General features: G+C 43.9%; 2 protein-coding genes across 8 annotated transcripts; one reads left to right on the forward strand and one right to left on the reverse strand.

The window, feature by feature from the left end:
- On the reverse strand, positions 1-17,071 carry LOC121300748 (zinc finger RNA-binding protein-like). 4 transcript variants are annotated; one of them, XM_041229528.1, is made up of 19 exons: positions 16,972-17,071; positions 12,997-13,261; positions 12,098-12,212; positions 11,461-11,679; positions 10,423-10,730; positions 9,851-10,033; positions 9,371-9,593; positions 8,601-8,752; positions 7,647-7,766; positions 7,087-7,232; positions 6,528-6,651; positions 5,944-6,116; positions 5,459-5,624; positions 3,418-3,592; positions 2,379-2,473; positions 1,933-2,028; positions 1,195-1,306; positions 952-1,049; positions 1-690 (listed from the first exon to the last, which is right to left on the reverse strand). In XM_041229528.1, the coding sequence occupies exons 1-19, from the start codon at positions 17,022-17,024 to the stop codon at positions 517-519; spliced, it is 2,997 nt and encodes a 998-aa protein (XP_041085462.1). In that variant the 5' UTR covers positions 17,025-17,071; the 3' UTR covers positions 1-516. The 4 variants fall into 4 exon arrangements, with proteins under 4 accessions (XP_041085462.1, XP_041085459.1, XP_041085460.1 ...); XM_041229525.1 differs by having other exon boundaries at positions 5,944-6,131; XM_041229526.1 differs by having other exon boundaries at positions 6,528-6,654.
- Positions 17,072-17,657: 586 nt separating this feature from the next.
- Positions 17,658-25,893, forward strand: LOC121300575 (caytaxin-like). 4 transcript variants are annotated; one of them, XM_041229159.1, is made up of 12 exons: positions 17,658-18,073; positions 18,345-18,429; positions 21,224-21,279; positions 21,858-22,088; positions 22,741-22,920; positions 23,436-23,538; positions 23,826-23,957; positions 24,318-24,404; positions 24,615-24,713; positions 25,249-25,284; positions 25,547-25,591; positions 25,824-25,893. In XM_041229159.1, the coding sequence occupies exons 2-12, from the start codon at positions 18,353-18,355 to the stop codon at positions 25,852-25,854; spliced, it is 1,077 nt and encodes a 358-aa protein (XP_041085093.1). In that variant the 5' UTR covers positions 17,658-18,073; positions 18,345-18,352; the 3' UTR covers positions 25,855-25,893. The 4 variants fall into 4 exon arrangements, with proteins under 4 accessions (XP_041085093.1, XP_041085095.1, XP_041085094.1 ...); XM_041229160.1 differs by lacking the exons at positions 17,658-18,073; positions 18,345-18,429 and adding exons at positions 19,249-19,838; positions 20,295-20,445; XM_041229161.1 differs by lacking the exon at positions 25,249-25,284.
- The last annotated feature ends 611 nt before the right edge of the window (positions 25,894-26,504 follow it).

Consider the following 26,504-nt stretch of genomic DNA (forward strand, 5'->3'; position numbering starts at 1 on the left):
CAGCTAGGTTAGGGTAAAAGCCTTGTGCTACACCAAGCTGCTAACACATCATCCACTCAGCCTCCTTCAGCACCCACAGCTTTGCAAGTTCAAAAATTAAAAATAAATTACAAATCTCAAATATTTGCTCAATTGTAAACCGGTAAAAACAAACTGGCCTTTTACTAGTGAGGTTTCTGATTTACGGAGGAAAAATATGCCTTGGATTTTAACCTCTGAAACTTTAAAGATGGTTTATTAGTGTTTGGGAGAGGTGAGGGTATAGTTGCCAGGGAAAAGTCTTAATGGAATAACGCAGCATATATTTTTTAAACCAATTTAAAGCACAATTTTAAAATAAATCTACCATACGTTCAAGGAGGGAGTTTAGGTGGGAGGGTCTTTTCTCCTAATTCCATGTCACCCCCTCTACCACCTCCCCACTAAAAATTGCCATAGGTCTAATTTATTTTTTATATATAAAAATGAAAGTTGTGTGAACTTCTTTGTTTCAAGCGGTTGTTGCTAGGACAGTGGTTAGGCATCGTCTGCATCTTCCTTTTTGTCTTTCTTCTCCTCCTCTTCCCCCTCGGCTGTTTCGCTGGTGTCAAGTCTTCGTTTCCGGGCGCTGGCGCGGGCTTTGAGCGTCGGCAGAGAGTCCATCCCCAGGGCTTTGTGAATCTGCCGGAAAGCCAGCAATCTTAAAGCGTGCTGTTAAGGAAACAGGAGACAAAGAGGTAGAAACCGTTAATCGTCACTTTACACATCTAGGAGACACCTATTCAAGAGATGGGTTAAAGATGAATCAGGGTTTGTAGATGCTGAACGCGGAAATTAACTAAAAGGTTTCCAATTAAGTTTTTTAGACTATATAATTTCTTATTACAATATAGGAAAAAAACTAAAAACACACAACGCTCCAGCGTGCTTGAATCCCGAGACAGCTGGTGCATCAAACACTGTGTATTGTACCTGAGCACTGGCCGTTATGTCATCCCTCGACTGGCTGGTCATACTTTCCAGAGCGTCTGTTTGGTCTTTTTCGCAGGGGTCCAGCAGCCCAGGGCCGCCTGTGTTGCAGAAATAAAATCAAACATCTGCAAGGCACATCTCTGTAGAATGCTGCATTCGACACACGTTTATAAAGCTAAACTGTGCCGATTACTGCATCGCCTGCAGATCATAACAAAAGTTTTTACGTTAGTAAATACAAACCTTGTAGTAGAATCCCGGTGGCTAGACATTCTAAAACTCTGCGCATGGCTTCACCTGGGCTGAGGGGTGCAGACGTGCTGCTAATTGCCTTCTCAACCAGCAGCTCCATTGCCTACAGGAGAAACCAGAGAGGCTTGCTTAACACACTGGAAGCAAGCCTGTGTTCTACCGTTGCCTACTTTTAATAAAATCAAAATAAGCAGTTTCCTTAAGTTAAGCAATAGGAACAGTAACACTATTATTCTGCTGTTCGGAGTCCAATTGGAAGACACTATTTATTGCCAAATGGGGCAGAAAAGTGGTGAGGATTAAAATTGCCTAGAAGTATCTAACAGCAAGAAAATACTTATTCATATAGAAAACCACAGATTTCAGCATTAGTTTCTCTCTTCTCTAGTAACACCCACAGCAATATAAAAATAGGGGTTGACTTACTGTAACAGAGAATAATGAACAGTCACTGATTTCATTGTCATTTTGAATGGGTTGCCAATAGTTCTGCTTTCTAGTTGGAACTATAGCTTGCAAAAGACACTACAAGGAAATAGATTGCAGTCCGTTATCCCTGGATAATTCTGGATTTGGAATACCAACAACCACTGCTTGAGTGTGACAATAGTCAGATCCTGATCCAGTTTTGTTTTGCGGAAGCAGAAAACCAAAATAACCAAAACAGTATAGGGAGAAACATCATTTCAACAGAAATGATCCTGGTTACAGCTAAACAGTAAGTCTTACCCAGTCAGGCAGACAGCCCCAGGTAGGCACACGCTGGCACAAGTCCCGAAGTACACGAATAATGATCACACAGGACTGCAAGCCGTTCGCCCGAGCCTAAAAAACAAAGCCATGAAAAAAAGGAGATTCCAGTATGTACCAAGACAATAAGCAAACCAATCACCTGTCTGCTTGAGCACAAGCAATTTTGTACCAGTTTCTCTCAAGTTGACAAGTCTAAAAACACAAGGATTACATTGGAAACCATGTCAATCAAGCGTATAAAACGTTGCATGTGATTGGGACAGTGGCATTGCCGAAAACACAGAAGTGATTACGGCTGATAATTCCACCTAGCTCAAAATAAATCCAGCATCCTTCACAGAGCACGAATATCCCATCAACAGGAATAAGGCAAGTTTCCATGTTTTCAAAGTTTAAATAAATGACTGTCTGGGTACCCTTACCTGAAACCACTTGGCGTGACGGAGGGCAGCGAGGGAATCCAGGCACTTCCGTTTGTTCAGGACGTCCGGAGGATCAGGCTCAGATGCTGGAGTTCCTGGGAAGAGGGGGAAGAAAAACACGGGAACGTCTAACTCAGTGCAAACAACAACAGCACTTTGGGTTCCCGATTTCACATTCAAGCACAGTACGGAAGAGGACAAGGATTTATGTTTGGTTGGTGGAGTCCTATAGGGCTAACAAAAATCTGTACCTAGATTTCTGATTGCACACATAGCCGGAGGTTTTGCTCATTCATCACTGCCAACATTCAGTAGTCGGTAGGGCGGCGGTAGCATGCTAAATTGGGACTTGCACACAAGTGAGGGTAGGAACTAAACCAAAAAGCGCTGACCAGCGAGATTCACCTGCTGCAGCTGTGTTGGGAACATGAACAATTTAATAAACTTATACAAAGGCAAATAGGCAGCAGATCCTTTTTTTTTTTTTTTTTTTTTTTTTTTTTTTTTACAGCATCAGGGTCCTGAAATGGAAGACTAATGTGGACTAAAGACTGACATTCTTCTTGAATATACAAAGAGTTTTATCAAACTACGCGCCACATTGCATATGCAGACTTCAGTTCACCAATAGAAAGAAAAAAAAAAAGGCATTACCACATGTGGCACTTTGCGTCCAGTATGCTAGATATTTAAATTAGGACGTCAAGAGATCTTTATGTGATCGAATTAAAAAGTTTCTTTCAGTTATTCCCGGAGTTTGATAAACAACCTTCAGGTCAACCACATTCACACACCTCCACCCACCCTCAAGTTTCCATTGCACACCTGGAAGACGACAAGCCCTGCCTAATAGCGGAGTAACATTTGCCACTGGGACGCAGAAAGGTCAGAGATCCCTGCTTTGAACAAAAATAAGGAACTACTATATAAAATAATTCAGCCAATTTCCTTTTTTTTTTTTTTTTAGGTTTTAGTTTTGCTTCGGATTCTGAAGCGAGAGGGACACAGTGCAGTGGACTAAAAGCGTGGCTCCTCTAACCTTTCTCAGCCGCCTTGTCTCCTGCCTTTTCGTCCTTCTCAGTGGCACTGTCCTCCCTCATCAGTGGCGACGTGAGAGAGATGGTGACCTGCATTTGAGGTTCCTTGCTTGAACAAATCACGATGCTGGCCTCCTCGGGACGAGCCACCACCTCATATTGTTCCTCCGAAAACGTCTGCCGGTTAAAAGGACACTCAAATTACACAGTCTACAGGGTGTACAAAATAGGGATAAATCTAGTACTATTTTATTTTTAAACTGCACAGCCTCATTTCAGGGACATAAGTCCTGGGGGAAATTGTTTTAAATCAATTCACACTGGAAGTCAGACTTCAAACTGCCAAGTAGTACCAGGGATGTAAAATGCAAACAGCAGCAGTTGGCAAAATCTTAACAAGACTGCAAAAACAATACAAATGTTTTTAAAAGCCACGCAAACTGGCTTTTCAGCTTGTATTCCTTGCTTAGCTAAATAGAAAATATAAGAAATAAATCGGTGGGGTAAAGGGGGACCCAGAGCTTGCAATATTCTAGATTAGTTCATGCAAGTATCTATAAAACAGCAGCCAGGGAACCAACAGCCGCTGGCTCCATCTCTCTCTGCAGACAGCACGGTCGCTGCCCAGTAATGGTGAAACTCATCCTTGAAACCACCCAACAGTAAACAAGAAGTGGATCAAAAACCAAAATTACAACACTGAAGCATAAACTCCCAAGCTTTAAAACACCCACACCCATCAGCTGTGAAAGACACTGCTCACAGTAAACATGAGCCAATACTTGGCAACCACTGTGCATGAATGAGATCCCACCTCTGAACTGACTTGTGTTATTCACTGCTATTTTTCATTCATCTCCAGTACAAACGAACTGAACATTCAGATCAAGCAGTTTTACACCTCGTCTGAAGGAAGATACGTTTGCACTGTCGGTTATGGAAACTGACCAACAAATAGCATCGCCTTCTCCTTTATGAACTAAATACACAGGGAACTTGATTTCCTTCTTTGACCACAGGCCCATTTTAATACAGTTTGACTGCACAGACAGCAGCAGGTGGACATTTAAACTTGTCACTGGAAAAGCACTTTCTACACTGTTCCCACACATACTGAATGATGCTCCCAGGGCATAAAAGTTGAAGTTGGCAAATGCATAGTTTCCTTCTCCCCTACCAGTCATAGTCCTTAGAGATCAATACCAGTCCAGGTGTTTGTTTCAACCCAGTACAAAATCAAGCTTTAAAATCAGTATTGTCTAATGCATAGAATAAGCTGACTAGCTATCACAAAGGCTGTGTGTGCTGTTAAACTCTGCAAAGCAAAAAATAATTAAACAGGCTGTTGGAAACCATTGCAATAGAGGTATCCAACATGCCATATGGGAATATGTGCCCACTGTTTTTGTTAAAAGCATCCTGCAACTGCAAAATGAAGCCCTGTGTTGTGAAACCAGTTTGCGTTATCCTTGCTAGGGGGGAATTCCTATAGCCTTTTCCTCTTAAGCCTGCAGTTTTTTGATAAAGAAGTGAAACTGACCACAAAATTAGCAGAATTCAGACAAGGGAAAAAATAAATTTTCCACACATGGAGCTGGTGAATAATTAGAGGTTTTTTTTTTTTTTTTTTTTTTTTTTTTTAAACCAGATTCAACATCTTTGCTCATTTCTAGGTGTGAAATATTAATCTGTTTCTAAAATAAAATAAATAACAATAATTGAATTTAATAATGGTCTCCCCTCCCCCACAGAGAATCAATACTCCAGTAAAATGTACTGTGGATGGCACTAATGGTATAATAACGCTTTAAAAAGACGTGGCCAAATAAGTCCCAATTTGCACAACAGTTTTTAGTAATTTGAGGTTCTACTACAAGCTGAGTTCACAAGTACCCAAGCAGCACAGTAAACACATGAACGCAACGTTAACTGCTATGAAGTTTAAAAGATTCCCCCCAAGTCCGTGTGGACTCTGTGTAACACTCAGATTCAATGCTCAGGGTATGTGGGTGGTGTGTCACCAGTGAAGAGCTGCTCTCTTACCCGCAGCTGTTTAGGCAGCAGCTCTGCTATCTTCTGCAGCAAGGACACAGTGGGCTTCTTAGCCGACAGCAGAATGAGTTCCACGTTTCTGTCCCCGTGAAGCAGCAGACCCTTAGCAAGGATCCCGACACGCATCACGCCCTTTAGCACACGGCAGTCTGTTTTGCTGGAGGGGGGGGGGGCGAAAGAGTGGGGTATGATGGTCAACCTTTCTCCATCCTATTAAGCACAAAACAGATACTTCTAGTCCCCAAGCTCTAACCCCCCCCACCAAAACCACAGCGCCTCCCAGTCACTCAGCTTGAAAAAATAAATAAATCAACCAGCCCAGTTCTTGCAGATACTTAACCACACACAAAAGCCCTTGGCTCCACACTGCTTCCTATCCCCTCGGCTCAAATTACTAGATTCAGCTCCCCAACCTCTAGCAGGTCACCTAATGCTTCAGCTCACACTGCCTCCCCAGTCCTTCAGGCTTAACTTGCCTCCTGTCGGGGTCGTCTTCTTTCTCTAGCAGGGAGTCGGAGACGAGTTTGAGCGCACGCTCTGCGTGCGAGACTATGTTCTGCACTGCCTGCAGCTCCTCCTCCACGGGGTAGATAGTCGAGTGCTTCACCATGATGTGACGGTCGTCGGATGAGTCTGGGCGCCGGGTGGGCTTGGAGGAGAAGAGCTAATAAAACCAGGCCCTTTTAGCACACCAGCAGGACTGCACTGCTTTTAAAAGCAGAAGCTACGACAGTACTGCACCATTTAGAAAAGTGCAGGCAATTCATAATACAATTTTCACTTAATTGTACAACAATAAAACTTCCCCCCTTTAATGCATGCATTAAATGGCACACCCATATACCAAGTGACATTGATAGTATCTTACCAATATGTTTAATTGGCACTCCTACTGTACAACTCAGACTTGCTACTCTTACCTTTTAATTTTACCATCAAGCATGCAATCATGGTTTACACATTATAGCAAGTTATACACATCCACTGAATTGACTGTAGGTCAAGCTTGCATTGTAATACTGAACAGTTCAGGTCATTTTAATCCAGCAGTGGTACGCACCAGAAGAGGGGGGACCGGCATGCCGGGTCGCCCCATTAAAGGGGGAGGGGGTGCCATCCTTCGCTCCCCCCAGTATAGCTGCTCTTCCTCAATCCGCCTCCAGTACATCTCCTCTTCATAGCGCCTGCTGGGAAAACAACCCAGACTTTATAATGAAAGAAACAGCAATTAATAAAATGCACAGTTACACTGCTTTTATAATCTTAAAGTGCTGTGTAAAGGAGCACACGACAGAGCGAGCAAGCTGCAAGAGCCAAAGTGACCTTGCAGATAAAACACAGGGTGATTAGAAAGTGAGTTTACCATATCAATGATATGGTGCATTGATGAGGTAAACTTTCTCATCACCCTAGTATGTATGTATGTACGTACGTATGTAATCAAGAACAGATTTACTAATCTTAGCACTTGGTGCATATTTTATTTTGTTTCTTATAAAATGATAAAACCAATACATTTTTTTTTTTAGTGCTGGAACAAATTTGTTCCAGCACAGTACATTTTTTTCACAGGTGACGGCCATTCTTAGCCATGGTAATCCCTCCTGGGGCAGACTGACCCCATCTCCATGTGCCAGTGCTGCTCATCGTCCCTCCGCCTCTTCAGAACCGCCTTCTGCTTCTGCTTCCTCATCTTGCCATCTTGAAGCTTGCGGGCCCGGTTACTGGGCTTGATCTCCACCGGCAGCTCAGGGTTCACCTTCTTCTACAGGAGGGAGAGAGTGTGAGAGTGAGAGAGAGTGCGAGAGAGAGAGAGACTAACAACTTTAACACAAAACTCCTATTTAAATTTTAGGAAAGAAAAAGAAACCTAGTCTGCTTAAACTAGGCGCTGTCGGTATTTAACTTGGATTTTCAACACTGCTGCCCATTTGTAAACTGCGATACACTGATTTTAGCATATATTTAGCATGAATAAAATGAGTCTGCCTTAGTTTCACCTCATGGCTATTCATCGAAATCCCATCTTGAGACAAAACCGCTTTGAAAATGCTTTGTTGGACTGCCACCTAATGGCCAGATCCTGCATATACAATCTCACATGTACTCATGCCAACCTAAACTAGCCCCAGCAGTGCTGTTCCTTGACTCCAGTCTGCACTCACCTACAAGCCCTTACCTTGTACTGCAGCCTGTGGCGGCGCCCCTTGAGATGCATGTCCTTAGCATTGGGGTCGTTGAAGCTGCATTCACACAGCTTGCAGTGGAACCGGATCACTTTGCCTTCATCATTACGCACCTGAAAGACAGCCTTTGTTTAGATCAAAGCAGAAACCAATTTAAGTGTTCGCTAAAACCTCCAGAGCCACTGCAAGGTCTAGGTTTCAAATGCAAACCGGAGCACAAAATCCCTCCCCCCCCAAACTATATCAAAATTAAGGTCTTGCATGGAACTGGCAACAGCAGCCCTGAGACCAGGCACAAAAAATAACATGTACATTTCTTACTGAACTTTTTGATCCAGTCGCCAGCAATTACAGATTTCAGAATCAATACCATTTAAACACGATATGATTTGTCGTGGGTTTAAAAAAAGATCAAAATACCGATTCGAGACTACAGTTCTCTCTCCACTCAATTCCTCAAAATGTAAACAAACAACTTAAATGTCCACTTGAGCCTGAATATGCTTTGAAAGCTAGAGTTTGTAAATCAGTTAATATAATCAAGTATTAAAATCTATAACCTTTACACCCACAATACAGCTGTGGCCAAAAGTTTTATATCACCTAGAATTTTAGGAGACAATTTATATAAAAGAATTTTTTTTTTTTTTTTTTTTATCATGCGATCAAAGAAACTACAACATGACATGGCAAACGTCTACCAGAAGCCATAAGAACAGCAGTACAGTATTTCATGTTAGACTTCAAAAATGTCACATTTCAATTTGTCAGTTTTTCATTAAGTATATGGAAAGCTATAAAGCGGTATGTAATTCAATATGTTAACGTAACATTACTCGGCAGGCTTCGTTTGAATCAGAATTTGTTAATTCTACACTGCGATACAAAACTTTTGGCCACAGCTGTACATTACAAAAACAATCCCAAAGCCCCCACCCATTAAATACCTCCTCCACGTAGTCGTGTCCAACGGGCTGCACATCCCCCTGCCCCCCACAGCCATCCCCATCGTCCTCGAGATCGCTGTGCAACTCAGTAACTGGTGCCGGTGGCTTCACTGGCACCACCTTTGTCACAACGGCTGCAGGCTTGTTAGCACCTACATGGATCAGGAAACAAAATCCAAGAGGAGGCTTGGATTTGAGTTTTTATAGACCAGAAATAACCTGTTGCACACAGAGTATTACCATATACTCACATTTCTCCTAATGGCCATTGAGAATTATTATTACTATATACTTTTTTTTTGATCTTAAGTGTATCAAAATACAGTGTTACACAAGCCAGGCATAATAGGCTTAGTTGTTAATACTAGTGGTCTCTACTTCTATCAGGTGTGAAAAGGTCTAAGCAAAGAAAAACGAATGCAGGTTGATCTGTTGTGCTGTTAGTCAAAAGGGTAGCCCTACTAATCAATCAGAGAACATCCCAAAATCAGCATAATATACAACATTGCTCATAATGCACGACTTGTTGGACACCCTGTATATAAATGCTATAGAGATTCGGGGGGGAAAAAAAAAAAAGGCGTACATGGACATTAAGGACAAAACATTTTGCATAATGGGATAAGACAAATGTATACTGCTTGCCACATGGATTGGCGTGGGAAAATAAAGCAGTTTGAAACTGACAATTTGAGGATCAGTCAGAATAATCTAATCACAACAAAGCAGCTCAACAGTGCTGTGAAAATAAAACCTTTCGTAAGACGTACCAACAAAGGTGATCTTAGGGGTGACGGGCTTCTTGGCGGTGGCCGGGGGTTTGGTGGCATTGCTGGTCGTGACGGCGGTGGGTTTGGGCGGGGCCACAGTGTGGGAGGTGGTGGAGGGAGCTGGTTTACTGGCCGTGGTCGTGGTGGCAACTGGGGCAGAGTTTACCATCACAGGCTCAGTGGAGGGAATGGGCTTCCCCAGCTTGGTGTGCAGCTTCACAACCTAAAAAAAAAAAAAAAAAAAAGAGGGGAACTCAAAATGGTTAAACACAAAAACATCTTGTGACAGTTACAGCTTACAAATCATCTTCAATTCCACATTCTATTTCAAATTCTATTCCTTCTTGATACAAGAACAAACAGTTCCCCAGATGAAATCTATCTGAAATATTTGGCAAACCAACAACACGTGCGATAACAAAACCTGAGGCAAAACTACAATGCTTTTCTGTCACTGCCCCCAAAAACTGCAGGGTGTACCTTTTGGTGCTTGGCTCCCCGGATGTGCGCTGCATAGGCGTCTGCGCCAGTGCAGGACACGTCACAGAGCTCACATCGGAGCTGTGTCTGCACACCGCGTGGCCCATTGTTCGCCTGGTTCCCAGACTTGAGGGCTGCCTCTTTCTTCTTGTGCTTCTGGCCCTCTAAATGCTCACGGTAGGTCTGCAAGGGAAAGGCACCAGACAGTCAGCGCAATGGCTATTAGAAAACCAGAGCGATTAAAACCGAGCTCTCCACCATAAGCAGGCGAGGGTCAAGCCAAGTGAAGCTCTCCGCAGACGCGAAGAAAAGTTGACTGCAGCTTTTAGGAGAACAGCGAATCAGTGCAAGCTGCAGCTTCAATTGTTTTTAACAGGAAAGTTAAATTAGCTGAAAAACACCCTGGGTCAATCCGAATAAACAGTTTCTCTTCTCTAAATTAGCCCAATCAAGACCACAGAACCTCACTTGTGTGGTTTGTGCAGCTCCAGCATTAGATTAGATCGCTGCAGGTTTCTCCGTACGCAACAGGTGTTATAAATGAAAGGTTTTAAGCTTGCAGACACACACACCTGTGGGCCAGCACAGCTGATCTTGCAGATATCACAGTAGTGGAGCTGTGGCTGTTTGGGTGGACCCTTGGGCTTCTGCATCTTGTTCTGGAAGATGGGTTTCTTATAGGTGTTGCCTGTGAGAGTGGGCGTGGTGATGACGTTGCTTCCTGCATTGCTCCAGGTGGCGTTGGTAGGCTGTTTTGGGGGCTGTGGTTGCGTGTGCTGCTGTGGGGGAGCCTGCTGGTGCTGGTGCTGCTGTTGAGCAGGCTGGTAATAGGAGGGGGTGGATGTGTAGCCACTGGTGTTGTAGCTAGAATAGCTAGAGCCTGTCAAAAAGATTTATATAGGCTAGAAATGTTAGCTGTGCATCATCCATAACCATAAAACACAATGGTGTTATATGAAGCAATGCTAATTGAAAAGAACATTGATCAACTGGAATAACCTTTTCAGACTAGAACTTTCTCAAACTTCAACAGAAAATATGATGAACCTTTAAAGAAAATACTGAATTTGTACTTCCAGTTTTAACATTTCACCACCAGGTCTTATCCTTCATAAGCAGAACAAGCACAGCAGCAAATAGCATGCTAGAGTTGCAAAAATAATTGTACAAGAAATTCGTCCTTGAGAGGAAGCTACATTAGTTTAAAAAAAAAAAAGTCCCCACATATCCTAATCATCCCAAATCAGGGATGAAAATTGCATATCAATTTGATCCATTCCTGGTTTGACTAAGTTTAAGAAGACACACCTGAGCTTGTAACACACCACACTATGGCTAATCAAGCTTGTATTAAAGCTGGAATGGGTGAAACTGCTACGCAATAGGAGTCTTCCCTCCATCCCTACAAATTAGGTAGAGACATACTTATTTTGTGCATGCCAGTACAGGAGCTTTAAAAATGGCATTTGATTGAGGGGTGCCTTCTTTGAAGCACTTACTACAGATGGTTGGTGGCCATACAGGTTTGTCTGTACATGTAGGACAGATAGAATATTTATGAATGGGAAAATACATAAGCAATAAATAAAAGGGAGACTAACCCTTCTTACCAGAGTAGGAGGTTGGGACGGTGGAGCTGTAGGAAGAGCTGGGAGCGTAGGAGATGGAGGTTGGGGCTGGAGACTGCTGTACGCTGGTGGACACGGGGTAGATATTATAGCTGGTTGAAACGGCGCTGGCTGGGGCAATGGGCTTTAAAGCTGTGACCGGTCTCTGAGGAGGAGGCTGGCTGTAGCCACTGCTGGCCTGACTGTAACCCCCTTTCACACCTGCAACACACAAAGCGAGGATCAGCCCTTGAATCTTTACCCACCTAGATCCTGAGCTGCCTCGCACACGTCTGGGCAACAAGCATGAAGAAAAAATAAGGGCTGCCATCGAAGGCTTATTTATTATATATATATTTTTTGCTTGCATTCAAAATGTAATATCGCATGTGTGCACACTTGTCGTTAGAATATTTTCATGACGTGTTGCCTACACCTAACATACAGTAAAACGCAAAAAATTCGATTGCCAGCACTGGGGCTCAAAGGCGCCAATATGCTATGCCCCAAAAGCCAGGAGTTTGGAAAAGCATGATATTACAATATTGACAGACTGAGCTCCGTTCTAGAAACCAGATGGATAAACCTTGAGGGGCTTTATACCACCTAAGGACCCCAGCCAGGATTCCCAGTAACCCACCTGACTGGTAGTACGCTTCTGTAGGCGTGTGCTGCACCTGGGTTGCTGCTGCCAGATAGTACTGCTTATTCTCATAATTACTGGCAGCTGTAGCCCTTCCATAGCTATAATTATCCTGTAAAATAAAAGAAGTATTTCAAGTACCATGAGTAAACACGTGGTGTGGGTTTGGGGCGGGTGGTCCAACAAAAAACAGACATGGAGCAAATAAGTACAGCAGTAAATTGCAACATGTAATGCTGGTTCGTGTTTGTACAAGCTGGGTAACAGCCTTTGACAGTTCAGTTGTTCCAGGGAGCAGATATGCAATTAAGAGGGATTGAAAAGTAAAGCGATGCTTTTGCTGGTTTCAACCAGTTATATGAATGCACAATTTTCAGTGATACATTTGGGAACAATACAAATGAGCGATCTTTATTACCCTTGCAGATCACATTAAAAGAAATGACGTGACAGGACATGGGCAAGTACTCAAAATATATACATGTTTTTCTACGTATGGAAACCTAAAAACGTGCAATATGTTACCAGCACTGCAGTCAGGGCACTATTGCATAAGCACGGGCTAACAACTTCATTTACACCATGCAAGGTTTGTCCTATTACTGTTTCATAGGGAACCTTTAATTCTCTGCACTGGTGGGTTTATAAAAGTCGCTCGTAAGCACAGATCACTTTCACGGTCAAACTCAGTTCAACGTGGCTATATTCAAAATTAAAAGCAAAGTTTTGAGTTGTCAGGTCAGCTATCAAAACATTGCAGTGCATACACTCAAAGACAGTTCTTCCATATCACCATCGGTAAGAACTACTGGAAGATCTGATATTCAGGTACGGGGATTATAACATTCATTTAAAAAGTCATGCAACTGATTAAAGCAGCAGTTGAATGGACTGACCGTTGCTGTATAGACCTGGTACGTCTGCTGTGCTGTTGTGGGCTGTGGTGGCGGCGGCGGCGTGGCTTCCGGCTGACGGGCTCCATACACATACTCTGCCCCCGTATGGGTTTGGTAGCCCTGGTAGGCGCCGGATGCCACTGGTCTGGCAGACTGGGCCGCCGCAGGGGCGTACGAGGCGGTCACTGCATGGGCCATGCCGGGAGCCGGCTGGACTGCATAGCTCGCCGCTGTCGGGTGGGAGTAGGCAGTAACAGGCTGTGTGCTGCAGAGGGGCGAGAGAGGGTGAAAAAAAAAAGCGTCAGGTGTAACACGGATGGAAATAAGACTGCATAGCAGGTTTGCCCATTCCAGGTTTTACTTTGAGCTTGATTAGCCACAGTGTACATGTAATAAACTTGGTTGTAGAGCCCCCCCCCTTAATAACCTGCAGTCCACCAATCTAAACTTTTAATCCAAACTTTTTCCACCTCCGCAGAGCAGTTAATATAAAAAGAGGATTTCTGCTGTACCACAAATAAAAACTACAAAAACGTTTACTCTTCCAATGAAAATGCCATTTTGAGGATCATGGAGCGATTTCTCTTTTACACAATTTGTGCCACTTCAGACCCTGTTCTACAGTGGTTTCCATGGCACCCGTGACTCATTTAAAGAAAACCAGCTCTGCCAGGTCATAAAATGTGACGAATGCAATTCTTTGGAGGATTAACATAAAAGTTGGCGCATTCAAAATTCCCTGTGCCGCCTTCATGCAGATGTATTAAAAAAAGGTATCGTGAGCAATATGGGTAACTGAATTGTTTTTGCAATGTTTTTTTGAATCTAGATAAGTCTACATTTCAGCTTCATTCACAGGAGGTACTGTAACATTTCAATTTTGTTTTGTAATTTCACTGTGAAATGAGTGTGAGAAAAGTTACCAGTGAACAACAAACAAAACGGAAGTGCAGGTGGGAACCAGCAATTATTGTCCAATTACTCATTCGCTAAAAACCAAGGATAAACTAATTGTCCTAAACGCAATCCTGCATCTTTGAAATTGTCCCTGAGGCAGGGAGTTCTCACACCAGGGATGCTGCAAAGCACCACAAACTTCACTGGCACACTGCATTGCCAGAACTGATAACTGGCAGGATATGCAAAACACAAACAGGACGACAAGTCTGTTGGTCCTAGACTTCAAAATCAAGGCTAGCGTTACAAAATGCATTTGGGACACCCTGGGGTTTAAAGTGGGCAAACTCAAAGAAAAACAAAGGGTGGCTCACACCACCAACAATAAGCAGACTATAGAGGATTCGTTTTCAGTGGGAAGAGATAGTCTGTTGTAGATTAAGGAGGAAGTAAAACAGATGAATCTCTGTTGTGTCTGTGTATATGAAGTAACCTCCTTGCCTTCTGAAGTAGATTAATTTCACCAGGCTCATGGATACAACAGTACGAGCTGTTCTAAAACTAAAACCATGTCACTGTACTTTAGTAACCTGCCATCTCTACAGGGATGACAGCAACCAAATGAGCGAGAATGTGAGTTATGCATTATATCTGGGGAACAAACTGTGAATGCACAACGAAATGCATTGGAGGTGTGGTACAGTATCTGGCGTGTTTTCGGACAGGACTGGAGAAAGATGAGTTACATAGCAAAACTGAATTTAATTGAAAAGGATTAAATTAGGAAAAAAAAGTGAGATCTGCAAAATGTTTTTATTGAGATCCAAAAGGCTCAAGAGCTGTCCTTTATAAAAGGTGGTCTTTAATACAGATTAATTGGCAGATTACAAGCAACTAACATAAAGATGAACCCACTTTACATCAGGATTGCCGTGGTGGCATACATTGTGATATAAACCGGGTTTCACATTTGCCCGACAGCACATTACAATTGCGAGAAAGAAAGAAGACTAAAACAGAATTAAAGCACAGTATTTCAATACTGTACACTTAGTCGGTCTTTACATTTAAACACATGCAAATAGTTTATTACAGGTCAAATTCATTTTGTATCATTAACTGGAACGAAACAGTTTGTGTCTATCTAAAAAAGGCATGAACTGTCGACTGATGAGAGCCATCAATTAGGCGTTGCACTTAGTGTTTTTTGTGTGCATTTGTAGAAGACCGACTACATTAAAGAAATTCGGTGACATTGGTGTTTTGTAACTGAACTATCTCTAAGTCTGCCCACGCAGCATCTGACAGACTGCACAAAATTTCAGTTTAATCAGCCGAGATGATTATTGGCCGTTAGTTGCATTGGAAATTAATTAGATCTTGAGGTTACTTAGTAAAGCACAGCATCTGACAGGCTGCACAACACGTGACAATAAGCGGGTTTGTGAGATCAAATCAGAGGTAATTTATCTAAGAACCTATGGTGTATGGTGAGTGGTTTTTGAAAATTCGTGATAATAAAAACGGGGTATGATATTAAGCGAGGTGATAGAAAACTGGTTCATCTGTGTAAGGTCTGAACATAAGGGATCGCAGGAGTAAAACAAAAAAAATCAAAGCAATGAAGCTTGGCTGGTAGCAAGAGGAGTTAACAATGGGGTTGAGTACAGTATGACCAACAACCTGTTTAATTGGGAGTGTTGTGCCAACACATCTTAGGGTGCACAACACGAAAGCAATGCCCGTGTTCAATCAATCAGCACTTCCCCAGAACCAGGGTGCAGTCACACAAACAGTGCAGCCAAGGAGGGCAAGCAAGCCCCATGAAAACATCACAGCTTGCCTTGAGACAGGGGCAGGATACAAACTGTGCCTTAAACTAGAACTTATTAACAGGCACAGACCAAAGCCATCACAATTAACAAAATTCTAAAACCACTTTTAGATGCGGGACGAAATCAAAAAAACAATCACTCAACAGCTTCTCTCTCCACAGGTAGCTAGTTAAACAGCTTAAAAAGCGATTACCCTGGCTAGTGCTGAATTTGTCAAGCATTCGCAGACAGCAGCTTGGCAGACTCCTTACTGTCAATGGTACTGCATCCCACTTGTGCAACACCGCCCCTCCCTCCCTCCCTCCCTCCTCGCAGCACACAAAACAATGTACACAATCACCTGCCATTAAAAATAATGCCACAACTTTAGACTGGCACACGTTATGATGAGAACTATATGATCTTTCCTGATATAGTAGAATAAAACGCCGCTACACGCAAACTACATCCAGCAAACAGTTGCATTTATCAATCAACGAAGCAGTTAGTACCAAAACTGTTGCACACGCACTTATTTTTTATGAAAATGTAACAGCGTAACGCTATTTATTCTAAACCTCTCCACTGACCGGAGGAAAACACTTTGCATTTCTTGCATAGTTCAGCCTAGCTACAAAAAACAATAAACTACCGCAAATAAAGGCAAAAAAATGACATCCTTCCAAAGTACAAAAGGGCCCAGCTTTCCCTTATCATTGCAGATCAATTAAATTATAAGAGATAACGACTTGCATCATCATGGCAGAACTCAATGCAATTGTTTGCAAAACATGCCCTCCCTGTACACAGCCTTCCTGCACGATTTAAAATGTCATCGTGCAATTTTAGTCTTATTAAACTAAAACTGCTCCCTGTTTGCAGAGTGGACGTACCCCCACTCTCGGGGCAATAATACACCTTCCCATCGCCATTTTGCTTACACTGCGAGAAAGAAGGGCGGTTCTTCTTCAAGTTCACCCGCGTAGAGAACCCCCTCCTCCTGGAACAACACCGCAATATAACACTTTCTTTCTTAACCAATGTCCCTATGCTGCAGTGCAGCGTGGTATGTTGTTTCTAACAGTAACGAGCGACACAGATTAGTGTCAAAACAGAGATCCGACTACCCAGGCTACGGCCTATTCTGCACGGCAGCTGTCAGCTAGAGAAACCCCTAAACCGCAACGCGTTTCAGCGCCGGCTCCTTGTATTGTGCGACCCGGCTGGTACATGCATCCCACCTGTAATCCCCTAGTTCAGTTACCTGTACTGCGGGCCGGCACCATGCGTGAATCCGTAGTAATTGCTCGCCGCCATCTTGGCGTCTTCAGACAAGAAGCGAGCCGGGTCCGCGCGGCGCGTCACGTGAGGCTCATATAAGCGCCCCCCCCCCCCCCCCCCCCCCCCCCCCCCCCCCCCCCAAACCTGTTAACTCCTTCAGTGCCGATGATACAGTTTTCAGGGGGGCTTCGCGACTAGACATTTGCTCCAGAAAGTCCAACAGGTTTCCCCTGACAACACGACAGACAGTGTTCCCCTAAAATCACTAAGAACTAAAAGATGCATCTCCCTGTTGTAAGTCAGTTTCAGTCGCAATAGGTAAGACAACAGATACACATGGGCAAGTAACTATACTTAATTACTTGCTTTATAGTTCGTAGTTGTATTATATTGCATGTCACTATAAGCATGTATATAGTGGTAATTAATTGTTCATCAATCTCAACGTTTGGTAGATACGTGCTTTGAAATCCACCTGACTCTCTCCTCAACCCTGTACAGTGCTACTGCGGCTGCAGAGCTTATAGCTCAGGGACGAGCATTGGCATTCCTGCCAATGGAGAGAGAGAGAGAGAGAGAGAGAGAGAGAGGAGAGAGAGGAGGGAGGGGGGGGCGGGGTGGCGGTGGTGGGTAGGAGACGAGGACCTTATGAGGGCGGGTGGTGGGTAGGAGCGAGACCTCTATACAGATTCAGAGCAGACAGCAGCCATGGCAGGTAGGAGCAGATACCCTATTGGGAAGAGCGGCGACGCTAACATCAGCATCCTGATGCTCTGATACGCCGTGACTAGGGCAAGCAAAGAGAGATAGAGCCGCCGGACCCGCCGCTCCGTCTACACCTCATCACCCCGGGGAGCTGTCTCCGCGCTGCCTCGTTCTTGCTCATCTCGTTCCCGTTGTGTTTGCGGATCCGCTCCTCACACCTGCTGCACGACGGTGGTCTCGTCGCTCGGGATTGAGAGGGGAAGTAGCGACACCTTTGTTCAGACTCCCCATCACCGAAGAGCGAAGGAAAGCAGCAGCGACGAGAGGAAGAAAGGAAGAGGGTGAGAGAGAGAGAGAGAGAGAGAGAGAGAGAGAGAGCTGTGAGTATTTAATATCCTTCAGTTTCAGCGGGGGGGGGTTCAATATGTATTTAAAAAAGAAAAGATTAGCCTGTATATGTGTATTATCTGTATGCATGAATATGTATGCATTAATTAATGTAACCATGTATATGGTATCGTGGTATGTGCATTTTAAACTTAAGTCATATCAAAAAACCTGCAGAATTACTGAGGTAAACTTTTCAAAGGGCAGCCCTGTATGAGTGATCTCTGCTCTCGCTTGTTCTGCATCCTCGGCCCCTCACTCCAGCCCTGACGATGGGCACCACCGAGACCACGCTCCGCATGGAGAACATGGAGGTGAAGGATGAGTGGCAGGATGAAGACTTCCCCAGGTAGGGGTGAACCCTGAAGCTGGGATAGCATCCTCTAGAGCTGTCTTTACCTGGCCCTGAGTTTGCTTTGAGCTTGCCTGGGCTCTTTAAAGTCTGTCTTAACTAAATAAATACAGTCTGGTAATCAGAAAACTGCTGCTGGCCTCTAAGCCATTGTAGACACCGAGAAAGACTTCTAACCAAAACTTTTGAGTATTACTGCATTCTCTACCACTGCCTGTTTTTATAGTGGTAGATGGCTATTGAAAGCGGGCTTCAGACTTGCTGGTGTGCCAAGGAACTTTGAGTTTTGCATTTAGAGAGCTTTAGGGTTTTGCGCATGGAAAGCACAGTCGAAGAATTTGTAGTGCTGTTTACCCACGTTCAGTTTTTTTAAAAGCATTGTTTAGCCTAAGAGAACTGCAAATTGCCATACTGTTTGATCTGCCTGCTTCCTGGTCAGGAAATAAATCATTACATAAAAAAACTGACCTGGTCTGCATGCTGGGAAGCTGGTAGGAGAGCTGGAGAGAGAGAGAGAGAGAGAGAGAGAGAGAGAGAGAGAGAGAGAGAGAGAGAGAGAGAGCAGTCGCATTGCCATGACAACATTCAGGGAGATGGGAAAGTAAAAGAGAGCAAGGGAGAGAACAGCTGAATAGAGGAGAGAGAAAGTGAGAGAGAGTGTAAACTGGTAATCCCTGTTCCTCAATCCTGATCAGCTTGTGTCACAATGATGGGGTCACCACTGGGGTCACCACTTGGTTACATCACCACCCCTGGTGTTAGGGGGGGGGGCATAAATAAGGCTCATTTCTTTCGACAAAGATCTTTCAGTTATTTTTGCGCATCATTTTTTGTCTGTGTTTTTATTTTTCAACTCCAGTCCTGTACATTTCTTTAAATATATATTCCTGTACCAGATCACTTTCCTCAGTTCATTTTGTTCTGGGCAGGACATGCATCTGTTACAGGGTTACTATCAAGCCAAGTTAAGAATCCAACAGAACAGGGAAGGGTTAATAATATTCTGTCTGCATCTTTTGAATCAGAGGGGAGGAGAATAAGAGAACAAGCAAGAGAGGATGAGAGAGACACCAGTGGAACTGAAATATAAAGGCAGGGATGGAGAGAAAGAGAGAGAGAGGCGGAGAGAGAGAAGAGAGCTGAGCCAAAGGGCCTCCCATTCAGGGAGTGGGAGAGGGAGCAGGTGCAGGCACGTCCTTATATGGTAAAACTCCACATCATGTGACACTGTGGGCTAACAACAAAACAACAGCATCCAGTGGAAGATGGAGGCAGGACTGGCTTAGAAAAATAACAGGAGCAGTGGCTGTTTTATTATAAAGCCAATTTTGGACGCATGTGCGTGCATATCTTCAAGGGGAGGACTGCATTGAAAACAAGCATAAAAATCTTAGCATTGCAGATAGGTAAGTGAGACAGTATTATTCCCGCTAGATTTTATGTGTGCGTGTGTGTAGATTATAATTTTTTTTTTAGCAGAAGCATTTGCTGGTGCCTCTTTTTCCAAAATGAAAACAAAATATGCTAGCAGACAGAAAGAGATGGTTAGCCTCTGTATCAGTGCTATGATACTATGCTACTCTGTGCTGTCTTGTGTTGTGTTGTGCTGTGCTGTCTTGTGTTGTGTTGAGCTGTGCTGTGTTGAGCTGAGTTGTGCTGTGCTGTGCTGTGTTGTGCTGTGCTGTGCTGTGTTGTGTTGTGCTGTGCTGTGTGCTGTGCTTGTGTGTTGTGTTGTGCTGTGCTGTGCTGAGGTGTGGTGTGTTGAGCTGTGTTGTGCTGTGTTTTGTTGTGCTGAGCTGTGTTGTGTTGTGCTGTGGTGTCATAGCTGCTGCTAAAGGCTTGTTTTATCCACTGTCTTGCAGCTGTGATGTTTGAACAGTCCGATTGATTGGCTAATACAGTTTACTGCACTGCCCGGTACCTCCAACAGGACATTGATTTTTGAAGAAATCCTGATGTTTAGTGAATGGTTGGTTGCTTGAAGGTCTCCTATGTCTTCATCCTGAGGAGTGGGTACGGAATAGGCATTGCCAAGCCCCCCTAACCCGTACAGACACTGGCACCACCTGGGTTTTGCATGTTTTAATTCCCCAGTTGTATTGTGTATATATATATTCACAGCAGGAAACCACACTGCGTTAGCTGGGTGTTTTCGGATGTAGGCTTTTGGTTTGGTTAAGCCATTCAGGTATCCCGAAGCCATATCTCTGAAAACAGTTAGAGCAGCAGGTCCTGAGATGAGATTTCACCTCAGTGCCACTCGGTGGGCAAATGCTGTAACTGTGCATCCATTACATTTCGGCATGTAAGCCAGTCACTAACATAAACAGCAGATTTAAGAAGATGGCCCTTTTACCACTGGGAGGCAATGGTATATGACTGCTGCAGGGGGTGGGTCTGAGATCTGTGGGTGTTCAGATTCACACCCTTCTTAGTTTCTAACATAGAATAAGATGGGGTCCCTTTTATCTGTTCCTATGAAATTAGCCATAACCAATGTCTATCACTCTTCACCTTGTGATTTATAGCAGAGGTCAAATACAGTTCAATGCATATAGATTCTCTTGCCAAAGCTTAGAGAAACTTCGAGCTATACAACTCTCTTGCTGCAGTTGCTGGTCCCCTTGGTTTACATGATCAACGCATTTCTCTGCACTTTGATTTTTCACCCTTTCGCCTCTGGAGTCCCCTGGTTTTCTAACGCATTGTATGGGCTCCTCCCCATTCTTTTACACCCATGAGTCAGGAAGCTCCATCAGCCAATGATAACTCTGGCTTTGGTCTCCCGCAGACCCCTGCCAGAAGACATGGATATGGAATGCAGCCTCACTGATGACATCAGGACCTGTGAGTACAGCACACTGCTACCAGCTCCCCACACCCTTGAGCCCCTTCCAGAAGAACACTGGGTTAAAAACCGGGCTCTACAACATAGGAATACTGCCTACAAGTAACAGAAATATCTATTATGGAAGGCGTTTCAGCTTTAATGGATGTACCATAGGATATATTTGCAGTCTATATCCTACATCTGCAGATATTTTTCCCTTATAACAGTGTACCATAGTAAAAGCATTGCAAATTGTAATAAAGCTCAGTAAATGCATGGTAAAGCATAGGGTAGGCATGGTAAAGAATTGTACAAGTAAACATGTTAATAAATCTGGGTAAATTATGGTAAATGCATAGTATGGGGAAAGCATGAGAAAACTATCATGAAAAATACGGTGGTGAACTTGTACAAGGGATGCCTCATTCTAAGGGTTTTATTTAACATTTAAATAACAGGTAGATGCCAGTTGAAAATGCTCCCAAAAAAATGGCAAAGTAGCCTGAGGACCACGACACTTTAATGGATCTTTAACCAGCTCCTGTCTTGTCGTTCAGCGCGATGTGACGACGCCTCTCTCCTCTCCTCTCCGCAGCTCCGCCCACCTCTCTGAATGTGGGCGGGGGGGGCGGGGCTCACAGGAAGAGGCGCACCCTGGTGGCCCCCGAGATGAGTCTGTCCCTCGACCGGAGCGAGGGCTCCCTCCTGTCCGACGAGTTCCCAGACACTCCGGACGATCTGGACATCAACGTGGACGACATCGAGACGCCCGACGAGACCGACTCCCTCGAGTTCATCGGCAACGGCAACGAGCTGGAGTGGGAAGGTCAGGGGTCAGGGGTCAGGGGTCCCGTAGAACGGTTCAAGGTTTTGAATCGTAACCCACTCCCAACTAGCAGCCCATGCTGTTGTTTTCAGCCGGGAACTAAATGTTGGTTTTCAATGTGCATTGCTTTCCAGCATGAAAATAAAAACCGTACTCAGACAGCCTAACTGAAGACTTTAGTTACTGCAATACACAGGCGAGGCTGAAGTATAATCTGGGTTGAAACACAAACCTGGACTATTAGGGGTCTCTGAGATTTAGTTTAAGGAAAAATAGTACAGATGCAATAGTACAGATATACTGTAGAGCTGTGTTCTGCATGCATGCGTGTGTGTGATGCATTTTCCTACTGTTTGTCCTTCTATACATATACACACAGATACCGCTACTTCACAGTTTTAACTGTTACTATGAACATTATATTACTTTCATTAGTAAAACTTAACTTGTATTCTTGCCCAAGTGTACACATGACCCCCTGGTACCTTCTGCTTCCGTTTACCTGTCTCTTGTCTTCAGGAGTTACAGGACTACAACTACCAGAATGCCCTGTGGTATGAGTCACACAGAGCCAGCTATGGTCCCCCCACATTAGCCAAAACCCTTGTGTGCTTGTCACGGGTGTCCTGACCTGTCTGCCTGCTTGTTTCAGACGACACGCCCGTGGCCTCGGCGAAGGCGCTCCCCGGGGAGGGGGTGGAGCCAGGGGGCGAGGATGGGGAGGGGTCAGCGGCTAACGGGCGCCTGTGGAGGACGGTGATCATCGGCGAGCAGGAGCACCGCATCGACATGCAAGTCATCAGGCCCTACCTGAGAGTGGTGACGCACGGGGGTGAGTGCGGGTCCCAGAGGCAAGCGGACTGCAGGGAAAGAACTGGCAGAAAGATGGGCCAATGTAAAACTGTCCTTTTGAACACACAAAATGTCCTCTTTGAGCTGTCGCTTGTTGTCTTAAATTGAGTATTCAGATTCTCTGAAAAGTCTAGCCAGTCTCTACATCTATAACAAAAAATCATTGCAAAACTACCAAACAGTTTTTATTATTAGCACTGCTAAAGTGTAATAGTTATTGATACCTTTTTTTTTTTAGTACTGCTGAATATTTCCTTATGATTAAGGCTTTGTTCTATTTTAAAAAATACTATGGGTTGTAACAAGTCAAAATCATAAAACCTATTAATTTGAACCGCAGACCCTAATGACTTCTGTTCCGTACGATCTCACAAGAAGCAGCGTCTTGCAGGGGGAGCCGGTTAATGGCTACACTCTGGCTGACAGGATGTTCTTAAGGCTTGAGATATTGAAATGATTGGTTCCTTGTTCGAGTGACTGACTGCTTTGCCCCAGGTTACTATGGCGAGGGCTTGAACGCCATCATCGTTTTCGCGGCCTGCTACCTCCCTGACAGTAACTGCGCGGACTACCATTACATCATGGAGAACCTTTTCCTGTGAGTACCAGGGCAACGTGGCCAGCATGCACAGCACACGGCCCAGGGCACTGACCGGAAAATCCACTTGATTTTTAATCTGGCACAGGCAGCAAATACGTTACAGTGCAAACACATAGCAGTGATGGCAATAAGACTCACAGTGCAGCCTTGCAAATGGTCTATCAAACCCCTTGATATTTGTACTGCAGGAGTCTATACTATAGGACACTTTTGTAAGGGTCCTGCAGCTCAGTTTCAAGCTGTCGATGGTCAGTGACGGACAGCACACCCTGTCTGCCCCGCAGGTATGTGATCAGCAGTCTGGAGCTGCTGGTAGCCGAGGACTACATGATCATCTACCTAAACGGGGCCACACCGCGACGCAGGATGCCCGGCCTGGGCTGGCTGAAGAAGTGCTACCAGATGATCGACAGGAGGTGGGGTTTATTTTCACACGCGCTGCGCCCACGCAAATCATGCATGTTAACCCTACTGGAACGAACACGGAAGCAAAGTAGCGGCAGACTAGCAAGCAAAGTGGATTAAAAAATGTAAAAATATGTTTGCCGTAACATGCACTTCTTTCGAAACTGCACCTGTGATGGAAGGGGACAGTGGGTAAGATTGATGGAATCATTTTTTGCTACTATTGCTTTATGAAGTAAAGGGGGTAGGGGGGTCGGTGGGGGCACCGCTTGGTAGGTTTCACACAGGGTTAAAGGGAGCCGGTTTTAATGGAATATTTAAGGTTGAGGTTATTGAAATAGCGTGCTGTGTCCTTTAATGTGTTTGCACAGGCTTAGGAAGAACCTGAAGTCCCTGATAATCGCTCACCCGTCCTGGTTCATTCGCACCATCCTGGCAATCTCCAGACCCTTCATCAGGTGAGAGGCCATCACTTACTAACCCTTTCACCCCTGAATTAGTTTTGACGAAAAGTTATAGAATTCAAAAAGGAACCTCTTGATGGAGTTTCTCTATAGGATTTTTCAGGATTGAGACTGTTTTTAAACCTGCTGCACCACCTATCGGATCACAATACTGCAGCCCCAGTCTTACACTGCCTGTCTGTCTGAATGCCTGTCTGTCCACAGTGTGAAGTTCATGAATAAGATCCGCTACGCCCACAGCCTGGAGGAACTGGGGCAGATCATCCCTATGGAGCACGTACAGATCCCAGAGTGTATCCTGCAGTAAGTACCCGTCACCACAAGGGGGCACACAACACCTGCTCAATTCTCAATGTATCTTTTTATCGTTTAGACTAGCTGGGCTTCTCTCTACAAAACTACAGCTGTGGCCAAAAGTGTTGCATCAACTAGAACCTTGGGATTGAGATGATTAAAACTATGAACAGAATCTAGCTCTTTTATTCAACATCATGTAATTAAAGAAACTACAAAATGATATTGCAAAAGTCATAATAGTGGTATTTCATATTAGGTTTCGAACTGTCACATTGTTCCAATTTTTGTCAGTTTTTTTTTTTTAAGTATATGGAAACTACAAAGCTGTGTGTAATTCGATATGTTAACGTAACATTATTCAGCAGGTTTCATTCGACTTTATGAAGCAAAATGTGTTCATTCTATAGAGTGATGCAAAACTTTCAGCCATGGGTATATTTTGCATATCCATGTTAACTTCCTTGTATAGTTGCAATGAAAGCCCAGTTTGACTTGACTAGTCACAGTCTGCTGAGCTATTAATGTGTGTGCTTTTTTTTAGGTTTGAAGAAGACAGAATTAAAGCCCGTAAGGACAGGTATAACCATGGTTGCTTTTTAATGGAAATTTAATTTTATTTAAGGTGAAAAGCGTACGAAAGCTGAAACTTGCAACCCTAACCTCAAACCTTACCGTGCCTCACACAAACCCTGACCCTAAATCTAACCCCAAATCTATACTGTATGTATGTTTTTGTTTTGCCCATGACATCATTGCAGCGAGTTGTGTGGGCTTGAAATTCCATTGCAAGTAGTGCTGGTGATTGCACGGAAGATAACTGCTCTCTGCTTCCCCTACAGGTTGGAAGAGGAACAGCAGCAGCAGCAGCCGGCTGAGACAGAGAGGTAAGGAGAGTTGGGGATGTATCTGATGAAGTAGAGAATACAGAGGGTTTAACTGCATGTATAGAGTAACACAGCAAACTGATTTTTATATTTTAGTGCAAAAATAAAAGGGACACTGCAGATCTGAACTACATTGTAAGTGGTTGCTGCAAAGTAATGCATGGAATAAATGTACTTTGGATCATAGTCAAATCATGCCTGAACTTCTACTTTTCACATCTTTGAACCACAGGCCTGGAACAACGACAGCAGAGCAGTCATAGAACTGTGAAGGGGATGGACAACAGCTGCTTAACATTCAGGTCACAACCCATGATTTACCACAAGTGCATGTTTGCATTGCAATACTGTGTTAGTTTCCATGTGGTGCAGTGCGGTTTTACACCACAAGAGGGCACTGTAACACAACTGAAACACGTGTACAATATGTTCTGGTCATTTTCTCATTGGCCATACGTACAAAGCAGGGATGGAATTCAAACTCCCATTGCATAGCAGGTTCTCCCATTCCAGGTTTTATTGCAAGCTTGATTAGCCACAGTGTGTAGGCAACAGGCTCATGTGTGTCTTATTAAACACGCAGTAAAATTGCAGTGCGACGGGAGTCTTAGTTCCACCCTGGCAAAGCTGTGTAAAATAACATCCAGTTGATAATCACGTAATCGTTTTTGTTCTTTGTCTTTCTGTAGAAAAAAAAGAAAAAAAAACTGAAGAAAAAGTCATGTTTACAGTCAGGGAGGATGGAAAGAGAGATGAATCCACCAATCTTTTATTTTTAATAAGTGACCCTAACCCTCACCCCAGTATTCCAATGATATTCCAGAATTGTATCAATCATTCTGTGCAATTATCATATCGGATCTGACGCAGAAAATCTAAACTAGTTGGGAATTTCATAAGCACTTTTTTTTTT

The sequence above is a fragment of the Polyodon spathula genome, chromosome 26 (assembly GCF_017654505.1).
Source record: "Polyodon spathula isolate WHYD16114869_AA chromosome 26, ASM1765450v1, whole genome shotgun sequence".
Lineage (NCBI taxonomy): Eukaryota > Metazoa > Chordata > Actinopteri > Acipenseriformes > Polyodontidae > Polyodon > Polyodon spathula.

What these genes read in the sequence shown, in the direction of transcription:
- LOC121300748 (XM_041229524.1), bottom strand. Translation starts at nt 17,024, where the DNA reads ATGGCGGCGAGCAATTACTACGGATTCACGCATGGTGCCGGCCCGCAG. An exon ending in GACACGACTACGTGGAGGAG is followed by an intron (nt 7,767 to 8,600) that starts GTATTTAATGGG and finishes GCTGTCTTTCAG; the next exon opens with GTGCGTAATGATGAAGGCAA. An exon ending in GAAGACGACCCCGACAGGAG is followed by an intron (nt 5,625 to 5,943) that starts GCAAGTTAAGCC and finishes CCCCCCCTCCAG; the next exon opens with CAAAACAGACTGCCGTGTGC.
- LOC121300575 (XM_041229159.1), top strand. Translation starts at nt 18,353, where the DNA reads ATGGGCACCACCGAGACCACGCTCCGCATGGAGAACATGGAGGTGAAG. An exon ending in TACCAGATGATCGACAGGAG is followed by an intron (nt 23,958 to 24,317) that starts GTGGGGTTTATT and finishes GTGTTTGCACAG; the next exon opens with GCTTAGGAAGAACCTGAAGT. An exon ending in ATTAAAGCCCGTAAGGACAG is followed by an intron (nt 25,285 to 25,546) that starts GTATAACCATGG and finishes CTTCCCCTACAG; the next exon opens with GTTGGAAGAGGAACAGCAGC.